The sequence below is a fragment of the Musa acuminata genome, chromosome BXJ2-3, assembly GCF_036884655.1.
Source record: "Musa acuminata AAA Group cultivar baxijiao chromosome BXJ2-3, Cavendish_Baxijiao_AAA, whole genome shotgun sequence".
NCBI classification, from domain to species: Eukaryota; Viridiplantae; Streptophyta; class Magnoliopsida; order Zingiberales; family Musaceae; genus Musa; species Musa acuminata.
In genome coordinates, this window is record NC_088340.1 from 5,196,997 (window position 1) to 5,221,680 (window position 24,684).

The window sequence follows — 24,684 nt, forward strand, 5'->3', positions numbered from 1 at the left end:
TAATATTATCTAATGGTATGGTTTATCTCTCTTCTAATGAACATATATATACATATATGTATATATATATACATATACATATATATATATATATATATATATATATATATATATATATATATATATATATATATATATATATAATTATTATATTGAGATCCATAAATAAAATAGGAGATATTAAATACAACTTTAGAATATAATAAGGCTTTACTCCTATGGAATTTGAAGAGATTGACTTACTATTTCAATCCTTGCTACTAAACGGACAATATCTAAAACTAATAAAAACAAGTTAATATTGAGAAAATAGAACATTTGAAAGAATTTTCAATACCTAAAACCATGTGAAAATTCTTTTTTTATATTAAAGACATGATTTGCAACCCGTTTCAATTTTAGTACCCTAAACAACTTAAGATTAAAACCAATTGATAAATAAAAAACCTAAAAAATGAATATTAAAAATAATGATATTATGGGTGTTAAAATTGGTTGCAATTGAAGTCAAACCAAACCGAACTAATTTTTTTTATTTTGTTCGATTAAAGGCACGAGACCTATTTTAGATATACCTAATCGAACATAACTAGCTCAGTTCAATTAAAATAAAACATGTTTGAATCAAAACTATTTTAGATCTACCTAATAGAACATAACTAGTTCGATTCGATTAAAGATATGTTTGAATCTAAACTATTTTAAATATACCTAATCAAATAAGTGCAAAACTATAATACAATTCGATTAACTAGTTTATAATTTAAAAAATATATAAATATATATATAATCATTTCAAAATTGAATCAGAATCTTAGTCCAATTGAATTGCCGATAAAATTTATAAAATTGGGCTCACATCATTTATGAAATTGTAGCATTAAAATTGAGAAAACATTGCTACCAAGATATTTGGGCTAATTTAATTAAGTTAAAGGTTTAAAATAATAAACTCGATTGAGTTAATATTTTTAAATTAAAATCAATCGAAACCGATTTAGGTCGAATTGATTTTGAATACATTAGATTTTAACACCCTTTATATAATATTATATATATATATATATATATGTTTTTTCACCTAAATATGAATTTATTTATAAATGAAATCCATCGTGTAAATCATAGTCATGCATGTCAGACGGATTGACAAATTATCGGTAGGCCTTTGATTCTCTTTGGATAAGGGCTTGACGTTGAAACCAAACCCTTTCTTTTCCAAATCCCTTCTTTCCCAAGTGATCGGGTGTGAATGATCTGAACGGGGATCGATACTATGTTTGGGCGTGGCAAGCCAAGGATGAAGAACAGGATATTGACATGACAGGAGAAGAACAAATACCTCATGAAATGACAGGAGGAGGACAAATGCCTCGGACTTGACCTGGAAACCAGACCTCTCCTTTCCCAAATCCCTTCTTTGCCAAGTGATCGGATATAGACAATCTGAATAGCGATCGAACTATGTTTGACATGGTAAACCAATAATTAAAATGGATGGGAACAGGATATTGACATGAGAGGAGGGCAAATGCTACTTTTGTTTCTTCATTTGCTGGATTAAGCTTGTCTTTTGCCGTTCGGTTGGTCTGATTCATACGACATGTTCATAGGAATTAAGTAAAGCTTCGCTATGAAATGATATGGGTTCATAGGGATGCAAATTGCTTCATCTTCTGTGAGTGTGAATGTGAAGCTTCCTTCTCCGAGAAGGACCAGAAGATAATAACTCCATCTGTGAGAGTGAATGTGAAGCTTCCTTCTCCACTAGTCTTCGACTGTCACGATAATAGGGATGTGAGCCGTTCTACAGTTGGATATGGCCATCAAACGTGCCCGAGACGTTGCAGTAATCAAAAGGGTGGGAGGCGACGTCAGCTTGAGAGACTTGGCATCGGACTTCGCCCTATCTTCTTCCAATCACCGGTGACCCCTCGCAGGTTATGGGCCACAACAACGCTTATCTACTTCCCCTCATGCCTTACTTGCCCTGCCACTTCCGGCTATATATACGTGCCCTTAGCCCTCACACTTCTCCCATCCCCATCCCGTTCCATCCTTTGCTCCTTCGACAGAAGAAAGCAAGGAAGAGATGAGGATCTATTTTGGTCCTTCGATGTTTCTGCTTCTGTTGCTTGTCGTTCCGAACTTGGCGCAGTCCCAGATACTCTTCCAGGTAGAGATAAACAGATGCATTTGTTGCCTTTGTCTTTCATCGCGTTTACAGTAAGAGAAACGAATACGTTGCAGGGATTCAACTGGGAGTCGTGGAGGCAGCAAGGCGGCTGGTATAACTTCTTGAAAGACAAAGTCTCTGATATAGCCAACGCTGGAGTCACCCACGTCTGGCTGCCTCCGCCCTCGCACTCTGTCGGCGTTCAAGGTCGTCCCGTGATTCGTATTTGCCGTCTTGATCACTCTCACATGTTGATCGAGTCGGCCTTGGTCTAAACTCTTCTGAGACTTCTCCTCTCAGGTTACATGCCGGGCCGGCTCTACGACTTGGGTGCTTCCAAGTACGGGAATCAGGATGAGTTGAAGGCGTTGATCGGCGCTTTCCACGACAAGGGAGTCAAATGCGTGGCCGACATCGTCATCAACCATCGTTGCGCAGACAAGCAAGACGGGAGAGGCATATGGTGCATCTTCGAAGGTGGAACCGATGATGCCCGCCTCGACTGGGGTCCACACATGATCTGTAGGGACGACACACAGTACTCCGACGGCACCGGAAACCTCGACACCGGCGAGGGCTTCGCGGCGGCTCCCGACATCGACCACCTCAACACGCAGGTCCAGCGTGAGCTGACGGACTGGCTGAACTGGCTCAAGACTGACATCGGCTTCGACGGGTGGAGGCTCGACTTTGCCAAGGGTTACTCCTCGAGCATCGCCAAGATCTACGTCGAACAGACGCAGCCAAACTTCGTGGTGGCTGAGATCTGGAGTTCATTAGCTTACGGAAACGACGGGAAGCCAGCATACGATCAGAACGGCAACCGCCAAGAGCTGGTTAATTGGGTTCAGCAGGTCGGAGGCCCAGCGACAGCCTTCGATTTCACCACAAAGGGAATACTACAAGCTGCCGTGGAAGGTGAACTGTGGAGGATGCGTGATTCCCAGGGGAAGGCGCCCGGCATGATGGGGTGGTGGCCGGAGAAGGCTGTCACTTTCGTCGACAACCACGATACCGGTTCGACGCAAAGGTTGTGGCCTTTTCCTTCTGATAAGGTCATGCAAGGCTACGCTTATATACTCACACATCCGGGCGTCCCTTCCATCGTAAGTATGCTTCTGCACAACATTCGATTCAAATAGTATCACAGCATGACGATTATATATATGTTCGTGCGTGCAGTTCTACGACCACATGTTCGACTGGGGATTGAAGGAGGCGATAACACAGTTGGCTGAAACCAGAACACGAAATGGAATTCATTCGGGTAGCGCTCTCAACATTCTGGCCTCCGATGCTGACCTCTACATGGCAATGATCGATGGGAAGATACTGACAAAGCTAGGCTCGAGATACGACGTGGGGAATCTCGTTCCTTCCAACTTCCACGTCGTTGCCTCTGGCAACGACTACTGCGTGTGGGAGAAGAGATGAAGACTGATGATGATGAATCATGGAAGAGACTATTCGCTTCTCTTTCGTTCACGTTTCTCACCTGTGTTGTAAGACCTCGGTATGAATGAGGTCACGAGGCTTTTCCCTACTTGGCCGTGAGGCAGAAGAATAAGTGTTTCCTGGTAAGGACTGTCGTAATCTATTCGACCAATAAAAGGCAAATTATTGATCCGTATGGATCGATCCAAGTGAAATAATCGAGTTCCACGGTGCTATTCTCTAAATATATTATGGTAATTATCATGAGATATGTAAAATGGCTACATTGTTCACTGTGAAGTTTAGCTAACCACATATGACAATACTGCAGACATGGAAAGATTAAAAGAAAATAAACGAAGAAGGATATGTTTTGCGTATGGATAAGTAGAAACTCATTGATGGTATGGAAACCACCAACAATCTCTCCTGAACCTTGGCTAGAAAATTGTATGTGACAATCGAATCATCATAAATCTTTGCAAGCATTACATTTAGTACTCTTGTGCAGCAGTTGATCTGCCTAATTTTATCAAGTGTGACACACTTCCAATTGACCGTGAGAAAGAATTAATAGCGTTAGATCAGGACAGAAAGATGCATCACATACTAATTAATGAAACTGTGGAAAAGGAATGCAATTTGTTGTCATCTAAATAATGTTGTTCGAATTTGTTCAAATTTAAATTTTGCTGTTTTTCCAGAATTAAGAAAGCCATGTATCTCGCAATCATACTTGACCTGACATCAAGTATCATATTGTGTTACTGTTCCTCTCAGTTGCCCTTTCACCCTAACACTAATTTAGTCTTTTCTAGAGCATCATTGTGTGCCAGAGTCCATTCTACTAACTAAATTATGTAATATATAAAAAAACTGGTCTGGAGGAGATGAGGCAGGCAGTAACAGAGGTTCAATCTGTAGTGATCCAACCATTCATATGCATATTATAGAATATATCAAACTTAACATGGCATATTCATTTTACATTAAAAGCTATGATCTAAGCCAGATAGACTAGGTACAGACATCCATGCACAAAGGTTTCAGAGGTGTAATTTGCCCTAGTATAGTAACCTTCAGAAAATTGGGTAAATCATGTTTATCACCAAATGTGTATTGGCCTACAAAATTCAATCAGCAGTCAGCAGTCATGTCATTTTACATGCTTCTCAACTTGATGCCAAAGAAGTCATGAGGTCATGAGTGCTTCTCAATTTGATGTTGTTTTGTCCAAGATTCAAGAATTTAATAAGCATGTCATTATTCATACAACTGTTTAAAATATTGCTCTAAGCTGTTCAGCCATTTTATTGCCAGCAGAATAGTGTTCCATGGTACATATAATATTTCTAGTTAATATTACTATTTAATTTCTGCTGCATTTATATTGTTACTACAAATTATTGTCAGGCTTTAAACTGAAATATGTCCACTTTCACCACAGTTGAGTTTTAATACTAACTGGTTAATAGATGAGTTAGTTCTGTTGTAGAGGAGAATCTCCGTTATGATATTAAAAAACTCGGGAAATAAGACCTGTTGTGCATACTCTTATGGTTTAAAAAAAATTTCTTGGACAAAAAGAATCAAGTTGATCTGGTAGATCAGTGAAACAAACTTTAAATCATTATGAATTCTTTTCATTGTCTGAGGCAACACATATATATAGCATGTGAAGGCCTATTAGGAGAGTGGCTATTCTTTGCAGACCCAAAGAAATGCATTTCTACTTTTCAGATCCCCAAGTGTGTTACCCTCAACCTCATAAGATGTAGGCTTAGAGAATCTCTGTCAATGCCTGAACCTTTCTATATTGATGATTCTTTTTACTCTGTATTATTATTCTTTTCATAGATGCCCAGAGCCTGATGAGCCATGGACTTTGTGTTTAAATGGCTCAAAAATTTTCCTCTCTATCTCTGAAAAAATTTACAAAGTCTGAAATTTTTTGTGTCTTTATATAGATTCCCTAAGTGAAAACCACTAAATTAGCACATCTTAATAAATAAGACAAAATAAGCCATACATTATTCTTATGGAACTTGTTAGTGTTCAGAAGCTAAGATGCCACCACCAATAAGTCTGGAATATTATTTCCTACATTTATTCAATTTAATGAACTCAGGAGCTTCCTTCGAACGTCTCCCTCCCCCACAGACAGTTCCTTTTTACTTTGCAAAAAGAAATATTATATCATTTTCATTCTTGAAAATTTAACTTGAGAACGATTTCTGAGAACATAAACAAACAAGGCAGTGTCCCTATGTTCTCTGTGATTCTATAAAGCAGTTCATTTCAATTTTTTGTTACTGACATTGTATGACTTTACATAGATCTAATCTGAAGATTGTTTAACTTCAAATTGTAAAAACTTGCTTAAAATTTGACAGACAATTAGAACATTCTCATACTCTTTAAACGTTTTCATCATTCTTAAAGATCTTTTTTATTCACAGAATTAAGGAAAAATCTAATTAAACTACTATAAAAAGGAAGGTTCTTTAATCAAAAGAAAAACAAGGCAACATTTCAGTAATAGAGTTTACAGTACCTATGAACATGGAATTCACTTGTTTATTTGTCAGATATTAGGACAAAGACAGTTACACCACTATCTCAAAAAAGGTTCTTTAATCACAATAAAAACAAGGTAACATTTCAACAATAGAGTTTATCGCTCTTAAACTTAGTACAAGAAGATGCCCTAATACAAGTCACCTCTGTTCAAAAGATGATATTAGGTCTTTGTAATATGAAGGATGATGTGATTGGCCTGATAACTAATTCAATATATAATATAATATGCAGTAGAAGCTAAATTTGAGTCTGCTTTGAACCTGGATTCTATTCAGATATAATAAAATTTGACAGTCTAGTTCATTCATACTCCGACTATCATGTCAAGTTCCAGCCCTGTCTTCATGAATAGTTTCTTTGGCGTTTAGAATACTTGTCCTGGGATATTAGCATTAAATGAATATAAAATCGTAGAACAAAAGCAGCTTGACTCTTTTAAAGGGTGCAGATTAAGACCCGAGGGGAACATTGTGTCAAGAACATCATAATTTTTTTAAAAAAAGTCATATATGGTTTGCATAAATATAAAGCATAAATGATCCATAAAAGATAATTGATAACTAAGTTCTTCAACAGTAGTTATGATTTAGTTTCTCTGGTATCAATTAATGCAACGTTGATGAATTAATGGCCAGCTAATTAATACCTTGGTTTTAATAAACAGTTTAGCTTTTTTTACATTATCAATAATAGGATATCCAAAATCCGGTCAGCTGTGTTTGATTGCTCTCTAGATTTCTTATGATGACTTATGAAATGAACTCGGCGGACCAGCTAACACAAAATCAATCCCACTTATCTATGTAAAGAAAATCAATTTCTTCGATTCCTTTTTCTATTTACTTTCAAAAAATGGGGCATACCTAAACTTGTGCTATTTGAACAATTTTCTGGGTCATGTTGCTTACACAATTTAGGTAAGATATACTTAGCAAGCATTCACTTCCCTAGTTTTGAACTTGGCAAGCATTCAATCAAAAAAGTCTTTTTTTCTCGGTTCTAACAACATAACGCATAACTTGTATAAAAATTGAGTCCATCGCTATTCTGGAATAGAACCATGGAAATTTGTTTAAGAGTAGGGAAACGCATAAGAAAGTAAAGAATTTCACGAGCAAAACACGATCTACAAATCCTGAAAAAACAGTACGCACCTGCGCAACGACGGCAGCAAAGGACATGCCAAGCGGAAGAGCGAGATCCTGGAGACCCTCATCAACACGGCCAACGTGAGGCAGCCACAGGCTATGGCTTCTACTCCTCAAACGCATCCCTGTCCGCTGCGTCCGCTGACGGGAGGAAGAGAATGAAGAAGAAGACGCGTCATCCCTCTCCGTGCTCCTAGTTCTCGAACTGGAAACGCATCTTCCCCTCTCAAGCGGCTGCCACCGCCGCATCCTAACGGTAGCGCAATCGACCGCCGCGCTGCCGTTCGATCGGGCGCATTCCATGCGAGATGAGGGAAGAGAGCGGCATCGGAACTGGGAGCAAACTGAACGGTGGAATTTGATGGAAGAGCAAATTAGTACCTTCGCTCGGGATCGGAACTGAGGACTCGAAAGGCAACAAATCTGAGCAGTTCCTTCCTTGCTACCGGTCTTCTCGGATTCGGGTCAACCTCCTCTCGTTCAGCCCGATTTGCATGAAAATGGATTCGGATTTTTCCGGTTTTAAATAAATCTTTTTTGTTTAAAAGAAAGAAGAAGAACTCAATCGGCAACAAATCGGTTGACTTTTGACTATAACAAAACAATGTTTGATCTAATATGTATTCATTTCTAATTTATATACTATGTGTTTGTAGTCATATTATGTTTATATAGATTAGATCAAACTAAAAAAATAAGACAAATTTTGCAAGTTGACCAGATTTAGCTTTTATTAGTGTTGTTTATTATGTGATTTAAAAATTAAACAAGAAGGTTAAAACAGAAAGGACAAATGGGAGAGGAAGAATACCACATAATTAATTAAATAATTCAATAGAATTTTAATTAAGGAACAATAAATCAAGATGGTGTTTTCATGATATAATTTTTGGAAATTGAATAATTGTCTTTACAAAAAATAATGTACAATATATGTTTTTTTAAATATTAAAATCATCTATATAGATATATATCCCTCTGTAGTTGATATCCTTCCAAATAAAACTCAAAAATCATTATATATATATATATATATATATATATATATATATATATATATATATATATATATATATATATATATATATATATATAACCTAAGTTAAAAGAGTATTTTGTTATATTTCTTTTCCTCTGCCCTTTCGTTTCAGCTCTCTGATCTCTCTGTTTCTTATTTCTCTTTGGTTCTCTATTTCTTCTCTTCTACCATTCTTTTCGTGTCGTGCGAGGGAACCATCGAGTCTGCCTGGTAGTCTTCTCCTCCTCCGCGTTCCGTTCCCTTCTCCGCGCTCCGCCTCGATCGCGCCGTTCGGCAAGAGAGGTAGCGGATCCTCCTCCGTATCTTTTCATCTAACCTTCGTCTTCTCGGGTTTCTCTGTTAGTATCGGAATGATTCGTCGATCCGGGCAGAATCTTGAGCGGATAAATCGATCCGCTCAGATTTCAGGCGATCCGACGTTCCGAATGGGGGAATCCCCATCCTTTTGCCGTTCCGGGGGGCTAAGGGGCCCGATCCCATTATCGGTCGCCCGAGTTCTTCAAATCTTGACACCGCGGAAGGGATAGCTTGATCTGGTTTCGCGCATCTGTTGTTCCATGGTTATTATATGTTCCTTCAACATTTCGTTTCGCGTTTTAACGATTAGTTGGTCTTCATACTTGTGTCATTATCCTAAATTAGGTTTGCTGTGAAATATTTAGCTTGTTTGGGGAAACAATCAAAGATCATACGAGGCTGTTTCTCGTTTGAGAGATGCATTGCGTGTGCTTGAGCTGTCCGAGATGTCTAGGGTTTGATATGTTTTTGTGGTGTATGGTGACTTGTTATTTTGTTTCTTTTCATGTAGATATCTGTTTATAATTCGTTTGCATCCTCTTTTTTTTCAGTTCTGAAAGTGAAATCAGTTGGAATTGTAGTGCAATATTTTTTTTGTCGATAATAATAGCTTTACTTTCTGGTAAAGAGGTTCTATGTTTTGAAAGGTGAACTTCATTTGAGATTATAGGAAAGCATCTGATAGTACTGCTGTTTACTTTTGTAACTTATATCCTGAGATTTATTGAGAACCTTGGTGAGTTTAACTCATTGTATGGTTAGAGGAGTTATTGTGGCATTTAAAAGTGATAACTTCCATACTGTTCAGTTGATTAATGTGTGGTTACTTGTTTCACACCTCAAAGAGGATGGCCCCTGGTTATTCCAAATCCAGCAGGCGTAATACATCATGATTGAGCAACCTTCTTTCATCTTCCCATTTTAAGTTTAAGGGTTTTTAATGTTATTTAAGATGATTCTAGGTCTAAGAGAAGCATTCATACTGAGACTACATAAACTGGTACAAGTGTCCTAAAGACTGGCTTGATTTGAAGTGAGTTATCTTTTCCGTTTTCACTTGTTAGTCAAATAATTTATTTAATTCCATTAGTGATGTTGGTTTTAAATTTTCTGCACTTATGTTGTCGATTTCTTGGTGGAAGTGACTTCAAGGACATCTTGATCTTAACTAGCAAGCTTAGCTAGTAAAGACTTTGACAAGTTATTGCAAGGTCCTGAATTCGAATCTCTTCTTCGCCACTCATCCTATGTAAAAAGAAAAAGACATCTTGAGATTTGTATTTTATTGAATATAAAAGAAAAAAGGACTTCTTAAGGAACCTTTTTTATGTTTTATGTTCTAGGTAAATGTTGTTCATTTTGATTTGATGTCCTGGTATTGGACATTTGAACAGTGACTTATGGGCTTTTATAAGCATAATCTTCCTTCTTCAAATTTCAAATTCTTGAACTTACACAGTTAACCAAATGAAAGTCTTCTTCGTAACTCTGCAATCATGATTTGCTGCCATATGGCTTTAGTTTGTGATGTTTGTGAGTGTCTATCTGTTCAATTTTTCATAGCAAAATTTTGTCGAACTTACCTATTATAACTTTCAGCATCTCTACCAACGCTATCATAGCTCGTAGGGTCTAGGGTGTTCTTTTCTTTTGGTGCTTCTCATTGCAAGCATGTCCTTCATGAATCATGATGCTTCCAGGTGCTAAATCTTGTAATGACTACTGAGAATCAAAACATGAAGTATCACCTTAACAGATGTAAGCTTTACTTTCTATAGTTTGACATGAGCAAATTCCCAAAGCTTGTAATCTAACATTTGTGTTTATTGATTGTTTTCTTGAATAGAAAAAAAGTACTAAGAAAAGAAAAAGGTTATGTGCTTTGGGAACTAAAATATGGCAGTGAAAAGAATGTATGTGCAAATGCCATGGCTGCTTGATATGTTCTTTTCTACATTGGATGAATCCAACTGAATTATGGGCTTTAGGAGGGTGTGACTTGTCGTAAATGGAATAGTCAAAATGAATATTGTTTCTTCATATTTATTGTATGCATTTGTGGGAGTTGGAGTTGTGTTTAAGCATCATGTCAACCATCCTTTTACAAAAAAGATTTCTTTGAGGTAGACGATTGAGAAATAAGTTGAATATTTACATGTTGACACTTTGTTTCTCAAGACATACATATCATCAGTCATTTTTGTTGGAATTAAGAAATGCATATTGGATTCCAAATTTTCTTTGTTTACCATTTTTGTTGGAATTAAGAAATACATTTTTGTTTACCATCCATCTGATTTGTATTTGTGTTGGAGTAGCACCAGGTATGGTTGCATATAAGTGTGTCAATCATGTATCCATCTATGCATCCGCTTTTGCTTTTCAAATTTTCTGAATGTAGATACAGTCTGTATTATTTTATTTGAACTAGGATATCCAAATATGTGAATATATTAATGTGTTAATTGTACTTGTATTAAAATTAGAAAAGATGTTATTTGATTAATTTTTCTAGTACAGTTGTTTTCTTTTTCATATTTGTTTTCAATTTTTTTTTCCAATAGATATAATTTGATAGGTTTGTCTTTGAGAAAGTGTCTTTGTTGTTGGTACTTGGTAGCTTTAGGTAATGTTCATATCTACATCCAGCTTATATGCTAGCTGAATCTATTTCTGCCATACATCTAATTCATATCTATGTCTATCTTAAACAAACACAGTTTTATATTTTAGCATCTATTAAGTATTTGTAATGAAATTTGTGTCCACTAATTAAAAGTTGATATGGAATTGATTATTTCAGTGCATTGCCACATTCAATATTTTTCAACTGTAATAAAGGTCGGTGTAAGTCATGTGACAAAGAATAATTAATGTGTTGTGAATAATTTAGATAGTTTGTCTTATATAATGGTGTAAGTCATGTGACAAAGAATAATTAATGTGTTGTGAATAATTCAGATAGTTTGTCTTATATAATTTGTATCATAATGAGCCAATCCTAAATTTATCTGGTTGGTTTATTGTGCTTTAATACATCAAATCTCAAATGTGGTAAGGGTCCTTTTTTTAATGTCTAAAGCTGACTATGTGTTTTTACTTTTTTCATATGACTTGCAAACCACAATCTAATTGATCAAACATCGGTTACAATTGGCATCTTCCTATTTCAAGAAAACCACCATCCAATGTTTATGGTTTCGCAGATACTTATTTTGGAAGGAGAAAGTTTAACATATGCTTGAGGGAGATTAATTGTTTATTAATTTTACTAGGGTTAGCCTAGCTGTAAGGGGATTATGGTCTTATCTTTTGTTAGCTTATCAAATAGGCAAAAACCTATCTTCCTTGTGTAAGGAACAATTGAAGTGGAGATCTTATATATGGGTTATGCAGGACCATTTCAATTTATTTTTATTTGAACAAGAAATATCAGTTTATGTGAAGAAGCTTATAAACTAAATAAAACTAAGGATTGTTTGAAATGGGAAGCTAAATAAAACTAAGGAATGTGACAAAACTTAGGATTGTTTGAAGACTCCATCTATGTAAAGAAGCTTCATCATGATTGAAGAATCTACAAGTACGGAAGCTTATCAATTTTTTTTTTGAAAATGCATGATTATTTGTTCTTGTATTTAGGGATTCATCACAAGAGAGAAGGGTCATGACTTGAAATAGAATACAATGGATGAATGAATAAATTATGTTTTCCTACATTATATGCAAGTGGTGTGTGATGATATCTTTTTTGTTCTAATGGCACGATTTTATCATTTATGTGGTGCTGTGGAATTTCATTCATAGAAGTTAATCCTTGAGTTGCCTTTTGTTTAGCATTTATCTTGTTCCTTCTTTCATTTGATCTTATATATTTTTTAATTCCACAACTATCAAATCCTAGAACGAAATATTACTTTTGTCTATTTATGCAAACCTACATCAAAGAGTCTTGTCTATTTTGATGTTTCATTTCATTTTCTATATGTACCATCTTGAATGTTTACATTTTATTACTTCAAAAGGTTATTTAAGCAACTTTTTGGAACCTCGTGGAGACAAATGAAAGATGGTGTATGTAGGTGAACTGGGCTTATTACTAGCTGAAAGGAAGATTTTTGTGCTACTTATTTGGTATTGTGAGTTGGATGCACAAATTTAATTGACCCGACAGTAGGTTTTCATATGTTATCTCAATAACTTTTTCCTTTCTATTTCTTATTTGTGCATATGCCAATAATTTTATGCATCATATATTGTCATGTGTCATTAGATTTTGAAATTCCGTCAAACAATTTTTCTCAGACTTCCTTGAAAAATGGTGAGAAGCTCTAGGGCCCTTCGCAGACTTCCATCTCGTAAACTCAGGTTGGCTCCATATCCAATTCCTTCATATCACTGGAAGGTTTCCGAGAAAGAATGTGGCTCAAAGAAAACAACAGTGGCCTTGGAGAAAAAGGACTGGGAAGATGCCACCTGCTCGGTGTGCATGGAGTACCCACATAATGCTGTTTTGTTGCTATGCTCTTCTCATGACAAGGGCTGCCGACCCTACATGTGCGGGACCAGCTATCGGCACTCAAATTGCCTTGATCAATTTAAGAAGGCATACACAAAAATGTCACCCTCCCATTACGATTCAGTGGCTAACCTTGGATCAAATTTGCCTCACTCCATTGCATGCGAGAAGTCTGAGATTATGGAGCTTACATGTCCTTTGTGCCGAGGGCAGGTAAAGGGATGGACTGTGGTGGATCCTGCACGAGAATATCTCAACAACAAGAAGAGGAGCTGCATGCAAGACAGTTGCTCATTTGTGGGGACTTACAAGGAGCTAAGCAAGCATGTGAGGTCTGAGCACCCTTCTGCAAATCCTCACGAGGTGGATCCAGTGCTTGAACAGAAGTGGAGGATGCTGGAGCACGAAAGGGAGCGGCAAGATGTGATCAGCACGATAAGGTCATCAATGCCAAGGTCAGTGGTGTTCGGGGATTATGTAATTGAAATGAGCAATGGTGAGCTCAACACCGATGATGAGGTTGGTGATGATCATGTGGATCATGATTTAGAGAATCGCGGAATTACTAGGAGCATTCTATACTTTTTCTTGAGAGAGAGCGCCACGCGACTCATGAGGCTTCACAGGGACAATGGGGAGCCTGAGGAAAGAGGAAATGATAATCTTGTAGATGCATATTCCTTGGATGGAGATGATGATATAGCGCCTATTACATCTCAAGGGAGTCGTTTAGGTATTCTGAGATCTGAGAGGAGGCACAGGCGGCGGCGGAATATGAGCCGGGCGAGGCCAGTTTCTGACTAGGGTTAGATAAAACTCATTAATGCCTGCTGATTGTTAAATACCCCACTTTCTGTACTGATTTATATCATGAAACAAAACACACTACTGTCCGTGCACTTTTTAAACTGATCTATTTGGGTTTTGGGGTGACAAACATGTATGCCATCATGTAGTTCCCCCTGACTTTACTGTAATTTATGTGCTGCTCCTCCGCATGCTTTTAGTGCGGCAGAAACTAAATTTGTGAATGTTTTTTTTTTTTCTCTTCTCGTTATTCGAGAAGTGTGAAGCCTCCGTTTCGTTGTACTACACTGCCTCGATGCTTCATCTTCTTCTTTAATTGTTCATGGACCCTAGGATGTCGATCAGCTTTATTGTACTTTTATTGAGTAACTTTTATTGTACTTTTGCTTCATTTTCTCATGCACCCTAGGATGTCAATCAGCTTATATCAGGTTGCTTATGTAACATAAATTCAGTGTCATGATGTGCCTGGTTCATACAAGATTATATGTCTGATCCAAGGGTTTTGCTGGTTCATATGGTAGGGTTTATCATTTCGATAAAACACAAAACAAATGCATCTCATTGTTTTGGTTCATCATCAGACACTTTACGGGGCATCTATGCTAGTTAGTTACCCTTACAAAAAAATCTGACATTTGCCTTTGGGTAAAGCGTGTCTTAGAGAAGTGCGTGTCAAGACAGTGGGAAGATGACCGTGTGTGTGTGGGGGGGTGGGGGGAGGGATATGTTATGTGTATCTGAGGCATTTGAGGTAATCACTTGGAATCTTAAAGGATTGCTCTTTGACAAGTTGCAACTTATTGAACAAGCAACAGTCGTGCGATGGGCATCTTTACCAAGGACGGACTTCACTTGTTGGCTCATAACCTCGCAAATTTTACACGTTTTTGGAGATATGGTTTCGAGGATGTTGGTGTCGATGATCCTTGTAAAAGCTATGGCAAGTATTCTTTGTGAGTTAACCATCAGATTGTCTCATTTCAATTTGCTGCATATAAATGTATTACATCTTGATTTTTTCTTTTACAAAGATAAGTAACAAAGATAAAAATTGAATACAATACATTGGGTTACGTTGTTAACCTCTTTATCAACTAAACTAGTTGATACCTTCATGTAAGCAAATATTAGTCCAAAATAACTGCTATATATTTTGTGGATATCTTATCTTCAAATCAAAATAATAAGATGAATATTAAAACAAGAAATATTTTTTAATGATCATTTTAAATTTAAAGAATCTTCTTTGAGGACATTATTATTATTATTATTATTATTATTATTATTATTATTATTATTATTATTATTATTATTATTATTATTATTATTATTATTATTATTATTATTATTAGTATTATTATTATTATTATTATTATGGTATATAAAAAGGATATCTTAGTATGATATCAAAGTTTCTAATTTTTTTCTCTCCCTTGAACATGTATTATAGCTTTCACTCTTTTTTTTGAAATTATTTCATCTGAACATTGAAAGAAAATGAGTGCTTTATCAAAAAAAAAAACTCAATAATGAGATTTTGGCACTTCTTTTTTCCTACTATAATCAAAATACCTTTTATAAAATAAATAAAAGATAATTGATATCCATTGACTTTGGGTTATTTAGGTTGAATCGATTTGTTTGACATGAATCGGATTAGACTAGTTTAATCTGAGTATTTGATTTATTTATATTAAATTCTAAATTATTCTTTTTTATTCTTAAATTATCCCACTTCCCAGATTACTCTCACCTCCTCCTACCATTTCGTCACTCCTCTCTCTATCTCTTGGCTTCTTCTTCCTTATCCTTTCCCTCTACCCTCCTCCTCACACTCCACCTCCACCCCCTCTCCCTCTCCATTTCCCTCATCCACCTTATGCTTCTTCTCCTCCTCCTCCTCATATTTTTTTTTCTTTTACTCTTCTATTGCTCTCTCATCCTCTCCTCATTCTCCTCATATTTTATCAAGATTAATCATTACACTCGAGTTATATTCTTATAATATATTATTTTTTATATAAAAAAATTAAATTTATAATTAAACTAAAAGACTCACGTTATACTAAAAAGTATATTAATTTTTATATAAAATTATTCTAAATTATTCACCATAAAATAAGAAATTTAAAAAATGATACTAAATATCTAAGAATGATATACCAATGGTTCTAGAAAATTTTGAATTGTTTTGATGAAAATACTTTGGTTACACTCCAATTATACTCGTGTTATATTCGCTCATAAATTTAACATAATTTGACCTGATCCATTTGTTGGTGAACAAATATGTCGTGATTAATGAGTCAGCACGATTAGGCTCACCCGCCGACGTCGATAACCTTTGGTGGAATTATTGAGTTGATGGAGTGGTCGTGCCCTTCAAACGTCTCGGGCGTCGATTGAGGTGGCAAGGTCAGCCTGAGCCTCACTGTGGGCCAGCACTCCAAAGTCGACCGATATGAGCATTGTTCGTGGGAAGATGCATCCTCTCACCCCCTTGGATGGTTGGTGATCTTCCTTGTGATGTGGGAGCCTCCTGGAGATGGGAGATGCGGGCTGATACTAGTCGGGTTTGACTCGTTAGGCCACCCTCCTCTGCATACCGAGCGTCGTCTTCGGGATGAAGGTATTCGCGGCTTGGCGATGATCGCCTCCCTGCAAAACGGCCCTCGTCAGGTAAGTCCTGACTTTGGCCCATCCGACGAGCAAGTTAGATTCGTCCTAAATCTCCTCCCTTTTTTCCTTTCTTTTCTTTTCTTCTCTCTTTCTAGATCAGGTCGGAGGTATTTATACATGCGTGCGGGAATTGGTCGGGCCCTGGTCCGGCATGGCTATTGACTCTAGGGGTGGAACAATCTCTCTGACGAGATGACGTCTTCGAGGGTACTCGAGCAACGTTAGACGACACTGCTCTAACAGCAGGCGGCATTGCCTCTAGCTCTTGGGGTGGTCAGGCCGCACAGTCACATCGTTGAAGCTTGACATGGCATGCACCCAGCGGTTTTGGAGGCGTACGATGTCGCGTTGGTCTGCAACGTTTGTCGGTGATTCACATAGGGCCAGAATACGTCCTATCACCATCATTATCGAACACAGCCTGATTTAAAGCGATCTAATCTAAATTACTTAAATTGGATTAAATCAACCCGTATATATATAGTTTGAAATAACTCGATTCAAGGGTATTATTAATTTTTAAAAAAATATTTCATGGCAAAAATGAAATATAGGGGTATCATCCGATTAAAATTACAATACGAGGAGCTTTTTATGGTAAATTGCCTAAAGAAAATCATATCAAATATATTTTTAACATCCTGTTTGTTTTATAAAATCTCAATTGTACGATCAAAAACTTATGTCATCATATTATAATTATAAATAAAAGAAATTGGAGAACATCGTTGGCACATGATCTCCTCCTCGAGTTCCCAACCCAAATCTAAGCCAAACCCAAACCCCAACCCAACTGTAACTTGTGATCCATCTCCATTTGTCCCCACCCCTCGGATTGTGACACCGGGCGAGCCTGGAGATGAGTGATTCTCTCTCTCCGACGCTGACATCGTCCTCCTGCTAAAATATCACCACCACTCGGCCCCTCCTCTCCTGTTCCAGGCAGCCCTGCCAGCAAAAAAACAAACGAGAGAGAGAGAGAGAGAGAGAGAGCAAACTCGGCCGATGCGAAAACGAAAAGAAGCTTCGGGTTGGCCTTTGGGCAAAGGGTCGGGATTCCAGGTTTGGCCCTTCGGCGAGGGGTCGGGACTTTGGTCACCGCTTGGAGCACGATGAGCCGCCTGGAAGAACGCAAGCCGAGGCGAGCTCCGATTCGCCACTTCACAGCCAGTTTGCTCCCCCACTCACGTAGTTATCATACAGCCTAATCACACAATGCCTCAAATCAAACAAAAAATTAACATATACCAAAGCCAGCGTTTGATCCAACCACAACTCCCCCACCCTTTCCACTTGCATGCAATGCCACTGTTATAAATTGCCATAAGAACAACGCGAACATATATCTTTTATCTTATGTTTATTATTTCATGTTCGTTAGATGTAGGTGATCTCCTTGGTCAAATAAAAACATGAAGAAATCGCCTTCTTACTGTGATGCAAGGTGAAGGAGACTGATGATGATAATGACAGTGTCACATAAAGATCAAGTTGATTCGAGGAATTATAAGCATACACTGTATATATTTTTTCATATGGACCACAAGAGATCACTTTTAGGTGAGGAAAACATATCTGGTGTGATCGAGTTAATGCTCCCAAGTTGATGAGGCTATCTATGGCTATGACTTTTTTATGTCTACGAATGTGCTTTTGGCTACAGTTTAACAGCACTTTTAGAGGGTATGGCCATTGTGAAGGAAAAGTATGTGACATGGACTACTAGCCCTACTATATATTATGATGCCAGCAAGTCATGGGTTGACGATTGGTTTTCTTGGGGCCCACTCATCCATGTAAGCTTTTTATTTTTTTTCCTGAAATATCAAATTTGATTGCAAGTCGATTATAATACCTCAATTTAGTTCCGCATGAGAGAAGATTTTAAGTTGACATAAGATCTTAATTGATATACAAAATCTTTATAAAAACTTAGATCATATTTCTTCAATTTCTTATTATCAAGATTTTGTCTACATGATTCAGACTCAATAAATTAATTAGTTCATTATCATTATTTTTGAATTTAAATCAGTACAGAGTTCTTTGTTTGCATGACATGTCAATTTTATACTAAAATTCTCGAAGAATTGTTCATTTTTGGGCGATAGATATACTCATACGGTTTTGTCCTTTCGGAACATATGAGCTCTAAAAGACACCTCTGAGGATAAGGGAGACATGACGTATTTATGAGTCATTGATTATCATACTCCTCAACTAATATGAGATTAAATGATCTAATCAATACTATATTATATTTTTTTCTGTAAAAACAATTGATTAATCTATATTATTATCAAAATAAGAGAATATTTATTCTTTATAGCTAAAATATCTATGGTAACCTTGAAAATTTTAAAAGATAAATAGATTATTTTTTTTATCATTACGTATCGAATTCTTTATCTATATATGTTGTGAGATTTTTACCATCAAAATGACCAAGAACACCAAAAGATCCAAGAAAATATCATGGATGGGACCAGATCTTGATTCAACTTTGGGTGCATATGTGCATGCCATCCGTAAAAGTGGAAGACAAACCTTTACAAAGGCACTTATACTTTAGGCTTTTGTTTTACTTCCTCTCCACGTGCATATCAGGTGCAAATATCTTGCTAATCTCATGGGTTAACTTCCCTGCTTAGCCTTAATGATTCTTATAGGAGGAGAGTGACACCAATTTTCTATTGAATCAAATACCACTATGTATGTAATTATACGATGATTATATATGTTTTATATTCAACTTTTCTTCGTCACATTTTTTATTGAAACTGTTGATGTTGGATTTGATCGACCTTTTTAACTCCACATATTTATTCAAAGCATGATTGGATAGTTGCAATGGTGCATACATTTTGTCTCGGTCATCATATGGTGATTTGATGTCTTGATGGACGAATGAATTCTAATTTCACCATAAAAGAGATGACAGGAAAAAGAAGTCATGGAGTTGATCGAGCAGCCATTTATGGCTTTTGATCGGAGGAAGCTGTCCTAACGAAGAGCGGAAATATTTCACGTCGTAGCAGTAAATGCAAGAGAGACAAACGGACCCAAAGCAGATTCGTTGCGTCTTGGATTTCTCTTTGTTGTTTCTTGGACAAGAAATCTGCGGTAATAGCTTTGGATACGCTTCCGAAGGCGTCGATCGATCGCCACCAGATTTTGACGATAGATTGTGATTTCGAGCTCAGTTTTGCCTTCACGACGTGTTCGAGCTCATCCACTAATTCTTGCGAGAAGAAAGTGTTGGATCAATTAGTCGCATCGATGATACTATATATATATATATATATATATATATATATATGACCCCCTCCATTCACCTTTCGTGCTCATCCAACACAAGTTGGAGTCCTCCTCCTCCTCCTCCTCCTCCTCTCTCTCTCTGTTCTTCTGAGTGCTTTACGAGCACTTGAAGAGGACCCTCTTCTCTCCTGTCATGGCGGCGTCTGTAGACAACCGGCAGTTCGGTCACCTGGAGCCGCGCAATGGGCTTGTCAACCCGGTCCGTGCCGTCGGCAAAAAATTCGGCACCCACCACCGGTCGGACTCCCCCGCTCGGGGGTGCAGCTTCTCTCCCCTCGCCCCTGGCAAAGACAATGGTACTCGCTATTACGACGATGACGACGAGGACGAGGACGAGGTGGTGGTAGACTGGACGAAGTTGTACGGTGGTAGGCACTTGGAGGTGGAGCCGTCGGTGCGTGACCCGAGGGACGAGGGCACCGCCGACAGCTGGATCGAGCGCAACCCGTCCCTGATCCGGCTCACTGGGAAGCACCCCTTCAACTGCGAACCGCCGCTGACCCGGCTCATGCACTACGGGTTCATCACCCCGGTGCCGCTCCACTACGTGCGCAACCACGGAGCGGTACCTAAGGCCGAGTGGTGTAGCTGGACGCTAGAGATCACCGGCCTGGTGAAGCGCCCGGTCCGGCTCACCATGGACGAGCTGGTCCGGGACTTCCCCCCGGTAGAGATCCCAGTCACCCTGGTCTGCGCCGGGAACCGGCGCAAGGAGCAGAACATGGTGCACCAGACCATCGGGTTCAACTGGGGCCCAGCGGCCGTGTCCACCACCGTGTGGCGCGGCGTCCGGCTCCGCGACGTGCTCCGCCGCTGCGGCGTGATGGCCCGCAAGGACGGCGCCCTCTTCGTGTGCTTCGAGGGGGCAGAGGACCTCCCCGGCGGTGGCGGCTCCAAGTACGGTACGAGCCTCCGGCGCGAGGTGGCCATGGACCCATCCAGGGACGTCATGCTCGCGTACATGCAGAACGGCGAGCTGCTGACTCCCGACCACGGCTTCCCGGTGCGCGTCATCATCCCGGGCTTCATCGGCGGCCGCATGGTCAAGTGGCTCAAGCGCATCATCGTCACCCCGCAGGAGTCCAACAGCTACTACCATCACAAGGACAACCGCGTCCTCCCGTCCCACGTCGACGCTGAGCTCGCCAACGCAGAAGGTATGCCTTCTCCACCACGTTCATTTCACATTCTATATCTTCCACGAGACGCCTAATTAGAGACTAATATACGACCACAGCTTGGTGGTACAAGCCGGAATACATCATCAACGAGTTGAACATCAACTCAGTCATCACGACGCCGGGTCACGATGAGATACTTCCTATTAACGCGTTCACGACTCAGAGGCCGTATACCATGAAGGGCTACGCCTACTCCGGTTAGTTCAATTGAAGTCTCTCTTTCTAATGGTGGAGTCAAAAGTTGGTCGGATTCAAATGGTTTGCTCCAATTAGTATAGTGATGCGAACTGTTATCTGACGTATAGGTGGAGGAAGGAAGGTGACACGGGTTGAGGTGACACTCAACGGCGGCGAGACGTGGCTGGTTTGCGCCCTCGACCACCCCGAGAAGCCGAACAAGTACGGCAAGTACTGGTGCTGGTGCTTCTGGTCCTTGGAAGTGGAGGTGTTGGATGTCCTGAGCTCCAAGGAAGTGGCTGTGCGAGCATGGGACGAGTCCCTCAATACCCAGCCCGAGAAGCTCATCTGGAACGTCATGGTATGTTTAGTAGATCTCTTCCAGAGGAAGATTCATAGATTTCATGTAATCGTTGTATTAAGGTCAACAATGAATGCTGAGGAAAGAAGTGGTGGTGATGCAGGGGATGATGAACAACTGCTGGTTCAAGGTGAAGGTGAACGTGTGCCGCCCGCACAAGGGCGAGATCGGGCTGGTGTTCGAGCACCCGACGCAGCCCGGGAACCAGTCCGGCGGGTGGATGGCGCGGCAGAAGCACCTCGAGACGTCGGAGGCCCCGACCCTGAAGAAGAGCACCTCCACCCCCTTCATGAACACCTCTAGCAAGCAGTACACCATGTCGGAGGTGCGCAAGCACGCGTCGCGCGAGTCCGCGTGGATCGTCGTCCACGGCCACGTCTACGACTGCACCGCCTTCGTCAAGGACCACCCCGGAGGCGCCGACAGCATCCTCATCAACGCCGGCGCCGACTGCACCGAGGAGTTCGACGCCATTCACTCGGACAAGGCCAAGGCCCTCCTCGACACATACCGCATAGGCGAGCTCATCCCTTCGGGCTACGTCTCCGACACCTCCGTCCATGGCGGGTCCGAGCTGTCCCACCTCGCCACCATCCGCGAGATCTCGCGGCCCCCGGCTCTCGTGAACCCCCGGGAGAAGATGCAGTGCAAGCTCGTGGCCAAGAAGACCATATCGCACGACGTTCGTCTCTTCAAGTTTGCACTGCCCTCCGCGGACCAAGTGCTGGGCCTCCCCATCGGGAAGCACATCTTCCTGTGCGCCACCATCGACGGAAAGCTGTGCATGCGCTCCTACACGCCTACAAGCTCCGTCGACGAGGTCGGCCACTTCGAGCTCCTCATCAAGGTCTACTTCAAGGGCGAGAACCCCAAGTTCCCCAACGGCGGCCTCATGTCCCAACACTTGGAGTCCCTGACCCTCGGCTCCACCCTCGACCTCAAGGGTCCGGTCGGGCACATCGAATACAACGGCCGCGGCAACTTCGTAGTCAACGGCAAGCCGCGGTTCGCCAAGCGGTTGGCCATGATCGCCGGCGGGACCGGGATCACGCCGGTGTACCAGGTGATCCAGGCGGTTCTACGGGACCCGGAGGACCGCACCGAGATGCACCTGGTGTACGCCAACCGGTCGGAGGACGACATCCTGCTGTGGGACGAGCTCGACGGCTGGGCGAGGGATCACCCGGCGCAATTCAAGGTTTGGTACGTGATCAACGAGGCCAAGCGGGGGGAGGAGTGGCGGTACAGCACGGGCTTCGTCACGGAGAGCATCCTGAGGGACCACATTCCCATGGGCGGCTCCGACGACACGCTCGCGCTCGCCTGCGGGCCGCCGCCAATGATCCAGTTCGCGGTGGTGCCCAATTTGGAGAAGATGAAGTACGATACTGCCAATTCACTGCTACTGTTCTGAACGCCAACCTGCGCAGTGCCTCCGAGGGCAGTTCCAGTCTCTTCTCCAGTATTCATTGTGGTCGAGGTTGATGAACCTGAATCAACCGCTCAGTGTAGAATTACATGTACATATGTATTCTTCCTTTAACTCCATCCTATCCAAAGTAAGGTAAGAGAGGGCTGGAGAGGAGGGTTATCTGTATTAGATCATTTATTGCATTAAGATTTATATATGTTATGTTATACTAAATATTATTTGTTGTTGGAATCATTGCAGTGCAGCAGTTCCCATTGTTATAATCCATTGCAGAACTGTCAAAAGTATTTCTCACATCCTTCACTGACCTAAAAATATATAAAATATATATTAAAAAAAAAATCAAATCTTAAATATTATATTACTTTTCATGTTAAGATTATTTATCTTAAATATTGACTTCAAAAATATTAAAATATTTATCAATCTTAATCATAATGTATTGTAACCCATAACCTAGGAATGGTATCATCTCTGTATTAATTATGTTTTTTCTTCCTTGCAATCTGTGCTAGTTCTTTAACATCGGTAAAGACAGTGATCTGCTCATTAAAATACATGCTCCTTTTGCTTGATCAATAATGTGTTCAGAAATGAACATCAAGAAGAACCTACCTCCTTTCTCTCTCTTCACAACAAGACAACCAGACATGTGGCTGGAATTGATATTCAATCCTTCCTCCTCGAGAACGCTTACGAAGTCGGTGGCTACCAGCGGAACAGCAGCTAAGAATGAGATTTTTATGCGGAGTAGCTGCGGATTCCATGCACTAATGGCGTCCAAAGAGTTGGCGTGGCCTTTCGTGGCTCCAAACGGCCACGGGAGGGGGCCGTGGGGACTTGCATGCATGAGTTTCACGGACGATGACAACCCTTTTTGTGCATGCATAGGTCGTGTGACCTTTAGCTCTCCTCAGCGGCTGGCGGCGACTTCCAAGATCGTAGGAAAGAGACGGGGAGAGGGGAGCGCACGTTTCCGCGACGTGGGCTGCACATGGCCGCTGCTTGCCCGTGTCCGCCGGAAAGCTGCGACACCGATCCAAGCCAAGCACCGGCCATGCCGCCGCCGCTTGCTCTTCGGCCTTTTTGGATCTTCGTTGTCGCTGTCCGATTGGCCACTGGGGTGTCGACATACCTCACGATTGATATCACGCGAGCTAAACACAATATATATCACACGAACTCTTTCAACCATTATTGTTTCTTACTCTTTTTATTTTAATTTTTCTCAATTAACATCTTTTTTTTCTTTCTTTTGACTCACTTTTTTTATTCAAATACGTTGACTTTTGTACCATATTAAAATCAGTGGATCTAAATCAAATTAGTCAACATTAATATATATCAGATTTCACATCAATTCAACACAAAACTTAAGTTTATCGTTTTCTTATTCCGCTTTTAATCCTTATCGATGTGAAATTATTGTTTATTCCTCTTTTGATCTCAATGTATCTCCACATGAATATTTTTATTCATGTCTCATTCAATCATCTTTTTTCTTATTTAACATTTCCGATTAAATCATTTTCT

At 40.0% G+C, this 24,684-nt stretch overlaps 3 protein-coding genes and 1 long non-coding RNA gene across 6 annotated transcripts; 3 read left to right on the forward strand and 1 right to left on the reverse strand.

Moving 5' to 3' along the window:
- Nucleotides 1-2,019: 2,019 nt before the first annotated feature.
- Nucleotides 2,020-3,828, forward strand: LOC135607055 (alpha-amylase isozyme 3C-like). The gene is made up of 4 exons (XM_065098540.1): nucleotides 2,020-2,176; nucleotides 2,251-2,383; nucleotides 2,477-3,282; nucleotides 3,359-3,828. Exons 1-4 carry the CDS (start codon nucleotides 2,093-2,095, stop codon nucleotides 3,608-3,610), a joined length of 1,275 nt encoding a protein of 424 aa, XP_064954612.1. The 5' UTR covers nucleotides 2,020-2,092; the 3' UTR covers nucleotides 3,611-3,828.
- A 2,401-nt stretch (nucleotides 3,829-6,229) lies between these two features.
- LOC135607056 (uncharacterized) lies at nucleotides 6,230-7,781 on the reverse strand. Its single transcript, XR_010485066.1, has 2 exons — nucleotides 7,345-7,781; nucleotides 6,230-6,568 (listed from the first exon to the last, which is right to left on the reverse strand). It is a non-coding gene; the product is annotated as an uncharacterized LOC135607056 (long non-coding RNA).
- Nucleotides 7,782-8,464: 683 nt separating this feature from the next.
- LOC103977555 (uncharacterized) lies at nucleotides 8,465-14,235 on the forward strand. Of its 3 annotated transcripts, none has more exons than XM_009393103.3 (3): nucleotides 8,465-8,659; nucleotides 12,700-12,847; nucleotides 12,980-14,235. In XM_009393103.3, exon 3 carries the CDS (start codon nucleotides 12,993-12,995, stop codon nucleotides 13,995-13,997), a length of 1,005 nt encoding a protein of 334 aa, XP_009391378.2. In that variant the 5' UTR covers nucleotides 8,465-8,659; nucleotides 12,700-12,847; nucleotides 12,980-12,992; the 3' UTR covers nucleotides 13,998-14,235. The 3 variants fall into 3 exon arrangements, with proteins under 3 accessions (XP_009391378.2, XP_064954614.1, XP_009391377.2); XM_065098542.1 differs by having other exon boundaries at nucleotides 12,757-12,847; XM_009393102.3 differs by lacking the exon at nucleotides 12,700-12,847.
- Nucleotides 14,236-20,023: 5,788 nt separating this feature from the next.
- Nucleotides 20,024-23,383, forward strand: LOC135607057 (nitrate reductase [NADH] 1-like). Its single transcript, XM_065098543.1, has 4 exons — nucleotides 20,024-21,157; nucleotides 21,238-21,378; nucleotides 21,487-21,719; nucleotides 21,823-23,383. Exons 1-4 carry the CDS (start codon nucleotides 20,134-20,136, stop codon nucleotides 23,131-23,133), a joined length of 2,709 nt encoding a protein of 902 aa, XP_064954615.1. The 5' UTR covers nucleotides 20,024-20,133; the 3' UTR covers nucleotides 23,134-23,383.
- Nucleotides 23,384-24,684: the final 1,301 nt, after the last annotated feature.